This window comes from Dromiciops gliroides, chromosome 6 (genome assembly GCF_019393635.1).
Source record: "Dromiciops gliroides isolate mDroGli1 chromosome 6, mDroGli1.pri, whole genome shotgun sequence".
Classification (NCBI taxonomy): Eukaryota; Metazoa; Chordata; class Mammalia; order Microbiotheria; family Microbiotheriidae; genus Dromiciops; species Dromiciops gliroides.
The window spans coordinates 194,054,146-194,066,442 of record NC_057866.1 but is presented as its reverse complement, the minus strand read 5'-3'; the positions used below and the strand labels follow the sequence as shown (position 1 = coordinate 194,066,442).

General features: G+C 42.8%; 1 protein-coding gene across 1 annotated transcript in view; it reads right to left on the bottom strand.

Annotated features, from left to right (window-relative positions):
* GALNT7 (polypeptide N-acetylgalactosaminyltransferase 7) overlaps window positions 1-11,882 on the bottom strand; it is a 194,623-nt gene extending 182,741 nt beyond the window's left edge. The window contains 1 exon segment of the mRNA XM_043973515.1: window positions 11,654-11,882. Coding sequence (XP_043829450.1) covers window positions 11,654-11,779 — 126 coding nt within the window. The 5' untranslated portion in view covers window positions 11,780-11,882.
* Between the last annotated feature and the right edge of the window lie 415 nt (window positions 11,883-12,297).

The following is a 12,297-nucleotide window of genomic DNA, read 5'->3' as shown; positions in this document are numbered from 1 at the left end:
TCAGACTTCCCAGTGGGGGCTTGTGTGCCTGGATCCTAGGCAACGGTACAAGACTTGAGAGTTTAGAAGCTAACTGCCCGTGAAAACATCATCAAAAATGTTTCCCACTAAGGCCAAAAGTCTTGAAAAAGTAAGATGGAGTTATTTAATCTGGTCAAGGGACCACAAAACTCATTCGGTATAAATTAGGTCATTGTTTGCAAATATATATTTCACCACTGCTTAATCGCACAGTTCCACTGATTTTTTTTTAATGTATAAGAATGGTCTTTCCAACTACAAATATATTTCATAAGAATTTAAGTGGAGGGTTTTGTTTATACAATTCTCTATAAAATGCTGGACTCAAGGGCAAGAAAGAACCCCTCCCCCACACACACAATTTCCTTCTCCCTTTTTTCATTTCCAGACATAATACTCATATTAGAAGAGAGATAGTCTCCAATACTCATTTATGCCTACTGATTTATTAGGGTTTAGTAAGTCAGGTCAGTATGCTGGTGCAACAGTAAAGATTTAGTTTAAAATATTCTCACAATCAAATGTAAGTTTAATTGAACTATACTTAAATTTAATTTGAATTAATCAAAACTAAGTGTTAAGTTAAACACTTAAGTGTGGTTTTTTTTTAACACTTAAGTGTTAAAATAAGGGATGTAAAGTAGTGCATTGACTAGAGCATCAGGCCTGGAGTCAGAAAGATCTGAGTTCAAATCCAACCTCAGACCCTCACTACCTGTGTGACCCTGTCCCTTAACCCCAATTTGCCTCAGTTCCTCATCTGTAACAGGAAATGGCAAACCATTCCAGTATCTTTGCCAAGAAAAAGCCACAAACTCCATAGTAGGGTCACATAGAGACGGACACAAGATAATTTTTTCTTGAAGTCACACAAGCTTTTTACCATCAGCGCCACATTGACAGGACTACCTCATTCCCTAATATTTTTGTCTTTCCACACGCAACTTTTCCGAAGAAGATTTGTGTCAAGGGCCCTTTATTACAGCTGAATTCTTGATGCGAGGAAATATTCCAAGAAGTAATTAGGCCTGTGCCCATTTGTAAGAGCTCCTCATACCTTGCTCACATCAAAGAGAACACCTGCTTGTGAAACAAGAAACTCTATCGGATTTTAGCCTAGAACAAGTGTTTTCTACAAGACAACTTGAAGTCAGGAGAGGTATGGCCCAGGCAGACTCTTTCAAAAACAGCCGTGCTGACAGACCCAGTGTATCATCCCAGGAGTGACACATAGGCATGGTATTTCTCGATTAACATTTATACAATTCATCTTTTTTTTTAATCTTTTAAAATCCATCCTTACATTTTAATCAGCACCTATTTTTGGTTTTTTATATGGCTTCTCCCAATGCCTCATCACACAGTGTCAGTGACTATGGGTTCTCAAATGAGCTAATATATCTAAAGCGCTTGGCACACCCTAAAGCGCTATATTAATCTCAGCCATTATCTTCAAAGGCTACAGCCAGACAACTGCAGGTTCTGGATGGTCCAAACCAAGCTTCCAGAGGTTTGTATACAAATGATGGTGATGAATTACATCTCTGCTGTCCAAGGACCAACCAAGGGTGAGTTCAGAATTGATCATCCTCAGGTTGGTCACAGACAAGCTGATCGATGTTTTGGCCTCAGAAATTCTATAAGACCATCTATCTATTAAATGATAAAGAGTTTACAATCTGTGCTAGCGAAAAGAATTGCCACATTGATGAAATTATATATCCTTGAAATACTAAAGTATGTTGGCTACCAATATGTGCTAACTACTACTAGACAACTCCCCACCCCCCACCCCTCAAGCAACAGCTAATGTCACATACATCAAGTCAGATGACTGCTAAACACACCAGTTTATAATGGCAGAATACCTCTTTGGAGTCTGATGTATTCTTAAACTCAGGAAGTAGACAAAATGAATGATTATCACCCAGTCTGGTCACATACAGCACTGTTCCCTATGGTAAATAATTTAATTTAAATTCTTCCAGTTTTAAATATCCTTGGCAATCACATATTCCAATTGCTTTGCTTTGGAATCTTATTAGCAGGCTAGTTGGTATTGATATAATATAGAATTTAATTGTACCGTCTAGATTTGGGAAATAAGGGAGTTCTGCAACAGCTCTATAAGCCTAATTAGATAATGCAAAGTTAATTTTTTCTTCAAGTTTCAGTGCACCAGTTCTGCAACTCAGCGAACTGAATCAGGTTTCCCTATTGGCATGTTTAAATGCTTTCTCACAAGCAATGCCTGAGAACAGTATAAAGGCTGGAAAACCCAGAAGGGACTCTGCAAAGGAAGAGAAATTGGGAGCATTTAATATTTTCAAATATTCAAGATGTCTAGTAAATGAAACAACAAGGGCATTTTCCTCTCCGACAGACTTAAGCCTTGAGTATCTTTGGTTAAATGTACCCATGTACCTTCAGGGGCATGGAGTTTTACTACAATTGATTAGGTGCCTTACTCCCCTTTGGAGAGGAGGTGGAGAGAAAGGGAAAAAGGGGATCATGACCATCTATCTCATAGTAAAAAATAAAATTTTGATTATTTAAATATTAAGTGGAAAAGATGCCATTTTCTTTCTCCTTCTCAAGTAATAGGCCAAGTACCATTTCTTTATGTTAAAAACTCCCTCCTATTTTCTATAGAAACCTATTTCTCCAACCTTACATTTTAGGCTTTTACCAGGTCACAGAAATGCAAGTCACTAGGCGTCACGTTGCAAACTGAGTGGCACAGGAAAGAGAGATCTAATCCACATGGGAAACCAAAGATCACTACTACCTGTAATGTGCCAGGTGGCTCAACTGACAATATTGCTCAGACATGCAATTTATACAACAAAAGAACTTAAAAAAAGTTCTCTTTAATTTACTTCTTAATAATTACAGCTTTTTAAGAAAAATCTTCAATAATCTTTTTTTTTAACCTATGAAACTGTTCTCATCAGCCTCCTTATCAGCTGAGGTAGGTATTCTAGTTGATTAGATCAAGGCGACAAGCAAGGGCTAATGAGGCTAAGGTCGTGGGTTGGTATTATATGGGCCAGGTGCTTTGGCACTGAGAAGACTCTAAGATCACAAATGCTGCAGCTTCTGATGTGGTGGTGGGGTTCCCTTAACTCCACAACAAATCCCACCTCCCTATCCACTTTAGCACATATCCCAAGAATAAGAGCTCAAACTGGGTCCTCTTTTTCCCCCACATTTATTTAATTTTTAATTTATGGAATAAAACATGCATTTCCATAATATAGTATAATAAAAAGGTACATGAAACTAGAAATCTATTATGTACAGTTTGCTAGTATATATAAATATATATCCATGTATATATATAGTTATCATGTAAATCTCTTTTTTCTTTCCCTCCCTAGAGAGGGCCACCATAGAATACACAGGGCCCTCTTTAAAGAGAAAGGGAAATTATTAATATTGTGACTGACATTTATGCTGCACCCACTATAGTTACCAACTTCTCACTACCATCTTGATTACATCATTTCCCAAACCCTTTCCTTCTAGCCTCTTATCCACAAAAATAAAAGAAATGGCAGGATGATGGGATACAAGGAAATGCAGAACACCAGGGGATGGGAGTGAGAATACTGCTTAAGGTCAAGACTTGCAGATGTGAAGGTCCAAAACTAACTGCTCTCTAAAGGTGAACCAGAGGTTAGGGGTGGGGAGTGGGGAAGGAGAAAAGCCGAGGCATTTTGTGACTTATATGTTTCCTATCCAAAAATAAAAATTTACCTAGACTGTTGAGACAATCCCTTCCTTCCCTCCCCCCAAAGAGAATACACCTAAATCTATCCCTTTTTTAAAATTGTTTAGTCAAGCCCTACTCTTCATGAGATAGTGGAGTGGTTTGCCATTTCCTTCTCCAGTTTGTTTCACAGATGAGGAAATTGAAGCAAACAGGGTTAAGTGGCTTACACAGGATCCATCACCTAACCAGTAGGTTAGCTAAGGGCATATCTGAACTCAGGTCCTCCTGACTCCAGCACTACCTATCAGCCCACTCTATCCTTTAAATTCAGGTGGCAGTTTTTAAAAAAACCTATGTATTCATTAATTTTACTTACACAAGATCATAGAACCTCTGAGAAATCGTTCATTCAAGACTGTATCTAGATGATTTGAGGTCTGTGTATTTATTTATGGAGTCCAAGAATATCTTTTAAAATATTTTTATTGTTTAATACTTTGATAAATGACTTTCAATATAGTTGGCTTCCTTTGTAAGTCTATGCTTTCTAATTTTATTTACTCATTAAAAAATATTCTGAGATTTATAGGTTTCAGAATGCAAAGGAGTTCGTGATACCGCCGCCCCCCCCCCCAAAAAAAGCTCATAGACACTCCCCATCCCCATTTTACAGATTAGGCTAAAAAATTTTAGGTGATTTACACAAGGTAGTGACAGGATTTGAATCCAGTTCTTTTAATCAAATTCAATACCCTTTCTCATTCGACTGTGTTGCTTCCCAATATTATTCCTAGTGGTCAATCTTGGAAGGTTAATTATTGAAGCTAAATTATTAAATAAATTATAATTATTGAGCCTAAATCGAAGGTTTCCTGGATACAGTAAATCTTCAAGATGTGTTATTTGCTGTTTGTTTTCATGATAAACCTCCAACAAATTAGAAGTTGGGATCTTAAAAAAATTTTTTTATTAATTTAATCAAACACAAACACTTGATTATATAAGGATCAAAAAAGGACTGTATATGAACCTATTCTGTTATATACAGTTCGTTTCTTTGGTTGTATATTAAATTTAACAAGGCACTAACAACATTTCCTTGTTTGTCTCCTGAATTTTTGTGAATAAAATCCTTTATTGATGCTGCTTTAAAAAATCACGATCACTACCACTAACTCATTCCTTCCTGGGCATAGATCCCCCTCTTTGGAACAAATTATCGAGGCAAAACCAAATCAATATCTAAATTATGTATGTCTCATTCACCTCTGGTCTTTGCTAAGTCTCCCCAAATTTTTTTTAAGTTATTTTTCCATGCTGCAGTTTACAAGGTTTCAGCCCACATTCTAACCCCACTACCACCATCATAGGAGTGTGTTCATCTGGCACAGTTAAAAGATCTTTGAATCCTCACCTTTCACTCATTTTGTTGCTGAATCTGAAGCCAATTTTTCTGGTGGCTACCAAACCCTTTCCATTCACCTGTCTTTTATCAACTTCTCATGTATTGCCGCGACATCATTTGCCTCTTATTTGTTTAAACCAAATTGTAGTTTTAAAAAATGATGTTAGACTTCTTCATAACCTTTACAGAGTTTATTTGGTAGATAAACATTATCAAAAGTGGCTAGTCACGGATCAATATAAAAGGGAGGCTCATGAGCCTATACCTGGATAACTATTTGGAAAATACAACATTTGTTAAGACATACTTGGTTTCTGATAGGATGGAAAAATACAGTATTAATAAATGGCAGAATTTGGAAGCTTTTAAGGAAGTTGGAGATTCACTTTGATGTCCCCCTACAACTGTCCACCCAGACTAATTTAACATCAGTTTCTCGGCACTTGGACCAGCAAACACCCTCCAAGATGAACCCCTAGGATCCAAGTCTCCAGTCCCTGGAGAGGTTAATTCACTTATCTCTGCACAAAGGTTGGTGTTGACTGGTCGTCTACCTCTATGAGCTGGCCCATGCTTCACCTTCATATTCCACCCAACTATCCACCAAGGTCATTTTCTGCACAAACCTCCAACACCCCATCACTTTTCACCTCTTGCTGGGCACCATTATCAAATCAACAGTACTAGTACTGGAAAGGGCTTGGCAACTGACTGCTAGTAAGTCACTTCAGTTTCTCTGTGGCTCCCCAGACCCTAACTCCCATTCTAGGTTACCACTTTCCTATGTCTACTCTCTGCCCCTATTAGAATGTAAGCTCTTAGGGCAAGGACGTCACTTTTTATATTTGTATCCCTAATGCACGATACCTGGCAAATAGAGCTGAATTTATGCATTTTCATTTATTTATTAAGTTTTGGCAGTAAAATGTATTAGATACTTATTATGAGCTCAAAGTTATTTAAATATTGTCTGATTAATAGAACACAAATACAAGTAAATGGAATTATGCAGTGAAAATTACAAATTTAAGAAAACAGATGAGAGGAAACTTGTAATGTGGACAAGAACATGGGACCTGAGTTTACATACTGTTCCTGCCATTTATTTGGGCAACTCTGGCCAACTCACTTAATTTCTATGAACCTCAATTTCATTATCTGTAAAAAGGTGATGCCACTTGTATTACCCTACCTCACAGAGTAGCTATGAGGACTAAATGATATAATGTATATATTCCTAATGTTAGGAGCTTGAATCGCTTGACAAGTCCATCTCTAAAGTACCTTCTAGAATTGATTTGATGATTTATATATTTAAGAGTTGGGAGAAGAAAACAGTGATGACACAAATTGATCCAACTCCCTTACTAACTTAAGAAATTCTAAATTAAAACGCACACCTAACTATGTGCCTGGAGCTGTGCTAACGGGGATAATTAAAAACAAACAAAAAAACACGGCTCTCCTCTCTCTTTTAGGTTGGAAATAGATACACCAAACATTTAATTTTTTAATTTTTTTTGAATAGAATTTTATTTTCCAAACATTTAAGAAACAATTCAAGGCAAATAAAAACCATGCAAATACATCTGTGTGTGTGTGTGTGTGTGTGTATGTGTATACACACACACACACACATACATACACAGGAATTCAGAATAAAAAAAGAGATCATTTCACAAAAGACAAGTAATCAGTTGAATCTTGAAGAATGTCAACTGATGGATAAGAGTAAGAAGGCAGGGAATGTATAAGCCAAGGTTAAGATCAATGAGTTAATATGGACTATGGTGAGGGGAGAAATGGTGAAGAAGGCTGGTTTGACTGAAAGTGGCCAAGTCTGAGATTGGAGGGTCTCGAGCAGTAAACTGAGGGATTTAGGACCTTAATGGATAAGGAACAGGTTGAAGGTTCTTAAGCAATAGAGGGACAATATTTTAGGGAGATTATTCTGGTTCCAGCAGGGGATGATAAGGGTAGGAATTAGATGGTGGTTAACAATGAAAATGTAATGAAAGAAATAAACCTAAGACAGTCAGAAAAGAAGAACCAATAGACCCTTGGTTACACATTTACAGAGGGAGCAGAAGAGAATGCCTGGGGAACTAGAAGGATGGTGGTGATAACTTAAACACTCAGAAAAAGATACAGCCCTGATTTCTACAGGGCTCCGGCAACAGCTCGGCCACCAAGGAGTCCATCTCCAACAAAAGGTCACGGTCAGAGTTTTTCAGGTTCCACCTGAACATTATTTAACAAAGGGAATTTTTTTTTTTTGAAATATCTGAACTTGGAAGCACTACTGAGAGTTGATCCAACTCTAAAGAGGAAGAATACCATGTATTCCTTTCAAACCTGTATTAGTTATCTTATCATATAAACAATCTTGAACTCCTGGCAGTTACTGATTAAGCTTCGTGACATCTGACCCTACATACTTTTAGTTGCTAGAAAGCAGCTTCAGCTGCAAATGGAAGGAAACATCAGTTAGCATTGTAACTTCACTGGTACTCAATTTATTATAGCAGAACTGCTGAAGTCGAAGGTCTGTCAACATTTCCATTATAAACTTCTATTTTCAGAGTCTTATAACTCAACCATAATAATTCACTCCGGGCTAAAGCCCGGTGTCAGCCCGGGAAGGACTTTTATTTATTTAATAATTCTAAGTGAATTTTTCACACTTGTAAAACTGACACATGTGTAGCCTTGGCAGCTGTTGTCCTCTCTGTAACCAGAGGACAGGGGTATACAACTCAAAGTTCACTTTCAGGAATTCATATTAGGGATCCTTGAGAGAGTGTATTGGGAATAGTAGGTCAAATTCTGGACTTTGAAATAGGAAGATGAGTTCAAATCCCAAATCTGACTTACCTGTAGGTAACAACTACTTAAACTGATAAGGTTGTTTTGTGAGGCTCAAATTAGATAATGTAGAGAGGTTAATGGACAGCACTGGAAGGGATCTTTTGAGGAGGTCATTTGAAAGAAGCATATTATAATGGAAGAAGCACTGAATTTCAATTCCATGGGTGCTACCTGCTACCTGCACAAGTTACCTCTCTAGACTTCAGTTCCTCCAACTGTAACATTATGGCACTGGGCTACATAAAACTTTAAGGTCCCTCCTGCCTCTAAAGCTATGATCCTATTATCTACTTCAATTCCCTCCTCCCAACCACCCCCGACTTTCCCTTTTAACAAATAAGGAAACTGAACTGAGAATCAGAGAGTGACATTCACACTTAGAGAGTGTCAAGGATGTGGAATCTGAATTCAAATTCTCTGTCTCTAAGCCCAGTGCTAAGCACTTGGAAAATTTTAAAGCATTATTTAAATCCAATTATTTTGCCATCCTATCCTTGGCACTACTAAAACCATAAAGGGAATAGTTAGCTTTTTTTAGGTGACAGTAACCAACTTTCTTTGGGGGGAAAAAAAGGAAAATCAATGTTTCTTCATTCAGGATGATACAACCCCCGTAAGTGATGGAATAAGTGCTTACATCTACAATTCAGGCTCACCGAATGGACAGCTAAATGAGGGGTTTCAGCTTTTCAGACAATTTTTGTTATCTTAATGATATTTTGAAGGCTTAATGAACTGGTATCTTTGGTAAAATGCAGAAATTACACCTTGAATGGAATGACGGATCTTATTGGGTAAGGTGTGTCACTGATTAAGAGGTGGTGTTATTCTACTTAAACAGTTATTAAAGTCACCATAAATCAGCACTTAAGAGGTTATACTAATCATTAATAAGGTGACTTTTCAAAAGAGCTTAGGAAGGAGAGCTGAATTTATACCGCCTCATTACAGATTCAGGTTGGCCAAAGGTCAGATCCACGTCAGGAAGCTAGTATAATAAAAAGCAAACAGGATTTGGAATAAGGACCTAGGTTCAAACCCAAGTTTAGGCAAGGCACTTCAACTGTTAGCCAGTTTCCTCATCTGTAAAGTGTGGGGGTGTGTGTGTGTGTGTGTGGGAAATTGGACTGAATAATCTCTAAGATCCAACCCTAAATTTTCTGAGCATCCCTGAATAAACTCCACCTCTGTTATTGACACAGGGCAACCCAATTTTCAATGACTATCCCATTAGAATGTAAGCTCCTTGAGGGTAGGAACTGTCTTTTGTCTTTTTTCCCCTTGTACCCACAGGATTTAGCACAGTGCCCGGCCCACAGTTATCCTTAATAAATGTTTATTGATTGATCAATGGGCCTATGCAGAAGAAACACTGCTTTGGCTGAGAAGGCAACAAAGAGCTTATAAAATTATGCCCTTCAGAAATGAAGGCTTCTGGGTTTTATTTTGTTTTTAGGGGAGCACCTAGTAAAGGCAGGCATTGGCCCCTGGTTATGCTCACACACCCCCAAGCATCATAAAGGGATTCCACTGCAGTGATATAAAAATTCCTACCAAAAGCACATTAATTTTGCCTTCATTTCTAAGCCTTAATGTCAGGAAAGAGTAAAAGATCTTTTTAAAATGTTTATTTAAATTTTATATTTTATTTTCTGACTCCCCACCTTAGAGGATGGATCTATCATGCTTTTGCAGCAAACTGATTGTATATGATCACGACCCAATTTCCCTTGAAGGATAATTTTTTGGAAGTCAGCATTAGATCTAATTACAAATAGTGTCCATAATACAATTTTTAAAAAATATGACACTCCTTTAATCACCTTCCTCTACTTAAGGTTCTCTCCTAGGAACTCTCCCACGGTTTCAGTCCTCAGTTTACTCAGACCAGGGAGCTACTTGAGGCTCTGGGAATGGGGAGGAGTTTTGTAAAGGATAAGATAGGGTTAGGGCAAGGGGTGACGAGGGCTTGAATTTCCTACTCTTGGACCTACGGTCCAACCTGGCCACGAATATTCAAAGACGTTAAACTAACAAAGCTACTGGGTCAGCATACCACCCAAAGGGGCTAGCTCAGCTTGCAGAGGTCAGAATGACCTGCTCCAGGATAATACATCAGACAAGTGCTATAACTTTCCCAGTAGATGCACAGATCAGCGGGAGGGAGAGCTCCCTCCCAAGTAGAGCACAGCTTTCTGTAACTAATGTTTCAAGGTGTCTGACTAAACCCTCAAAAGCAAGCGAGTGTTAAAGCTAACACTCTCGCCTTCAGCCGGGCAGACAAATGTGTCCCTAAGGGAGCCTCCAGTCTCAACAGGAGACAACAGGAACTCTGAGCGGGTAGCTCCACTCCTACTCAGGTGGTAATCGGACAGAGCCGGATCGATCAAGTGAACAAGCACCCACTAAGTGCCTACTGTGTGCCAAGCACTGGGGATACAAAGAGAAAATAGTTCCTGTCCTCAATGAGCTCACAATCGAATGGGGGAGAAAGCATGCAAACAACTGTACAAACAAGATACTTAGAGACGGGCACCTCCGGTAGACTGCCTTAAGGGAGCTCCCTGGAGGAGGTGGTCGAGTTTTCACATGCACCGCCCCCCCATCCCCACTGGCAGCCGGACCGGTCCCTTCCCTTTGCAAACTCAAGCAGGCTCACACCGGGAGCAAGGACCCCCACTGCTGCCCAGACTCGGGTGGAGGGCGAGGAAGGAGGTTGGGGCCAAGTGCCCAGGAGAAGCTCCCCCTCCCATCATGCCCAGGACCGCTCTCCCTCCCCCTGCTCCTCTCTCCCTGGATGAGGAGGTGCGAGAGAAAGAGGCCTGTCCACACAGTCCATCCCTTTTCTCCCGGGCAGGGAGTGGTGGGCACGGGGTGCGAAGGACGTTGGGGCAAGAAGAGCCGGAGCCCGTGTGGCCGGCGGCGGCAGCGGCAGCGGCAGCGGCAGCCCTGCCTCCTCCTCCCCCCCTCTCCCCGGAGCGCGCGCGCAGCGGGGGGCGCCGGGCTCCGAACGTGAGCCCGGGAATCTGGGAAGCTGGACGCGACGGCCAGCTAGGGGCTCGGCCCACGCGCCCCGGCGGCGGCAGCATCTCCCCGTCGTCTCGGGCCTGCAGACGCCGCCGCCGCAGGCCGCAGCCTGGACCAGCCTCTCGTTCGCGCCGGAGCCGGGACGGCGCAGGAGAGAAGGGTGCTGGGCGCCGGGCGGGCAGCTGCAGCGGCCGGCCGGACTGTCCCTTTGCCCTGCCCCCACCCCCCCTCCGGCTAAGCTGCCCCGGCGGGCGCTACTCCTGCAGCAGCAGCGCCCGGTGTCAGTAGAGAAATCCGGGGGCGGGGAAGCTCTAGAGGAAAGTGTGTGTGTGGGGGGGGGGAGGAATAAGGGGGGCGGGGCAGGGCCGAGAGGAGGAGGCGATGCTCGCACACGGTCTGGGTGTGCGTGGAGGAAGGGGTGCTACTGAGGGCTCGGATACCCCCAGAGCTGCCCACTCCCGCCTCCCTGGCTGCTGCAGCAGCAGCACCACCTGCGGAGCTGCGGCGGACAGACACCCACTTTCCTAGACCCCCCCCCAGCCGCCGCCCCCTCCTCCCGCCACACGCACTAAACCCCCGCACAAGTTGCAGGTCCCACCCGCCTTGGGGTCACTCACCCTCATCCCGTTCATCGGGCTCTGGCCGTCAGGTCGGGGGGACAGGGATGACCAAAGCACCACCAGCCCCAGAAAGCTTCCCACCACCAGCAAACTGCGTAAGATGAACCCGATCTTCAGCCTCATCTTCCTCCAGTGGCAGCAGCAGCAGCGGCGGCGGCGGCGGCAGCGGCAGCGGCAGCAGCAGCAGCAGCAGCAGCGGGAGACACACCAGCCCCAGCGCAGCCGCCGCCGCCACCACCACGGTTTTTTCCCTCCCTCCTCCTTCCACCCCCCTCTCCCTCCTCCAGCCCTGCTCCTCGGGCTGCACTCCTCCTCCTCCTCCTCCCTCCCCCTCCCTTCTCCCCGCTCACTCCCTGCCTGCCCTTGGCAGCTCCCAGATCCGGAACTCCCCTGTGCTCTCCACCTTCCTCCTTTAACTCTTTTTCCGCCTGCCGCCCCCTCCCTGCAGCCCGCCGCCGCCGCCGCTACAGCTGCTTCCCCGGGCTCGGAGCACCGACTCCTCTACTAGCTTCTCCTCTCTTACGCCGCTCTCGGGGCTCTGCGTGGACGCGCCTCCGCCAGCCTCCTTCCCGAGCCGTGCCAAGCTCTGCCCACCCGCGACCCCCCTGCCTCCCGCTGTGCAGAGCCCACCCTCCCTCCCG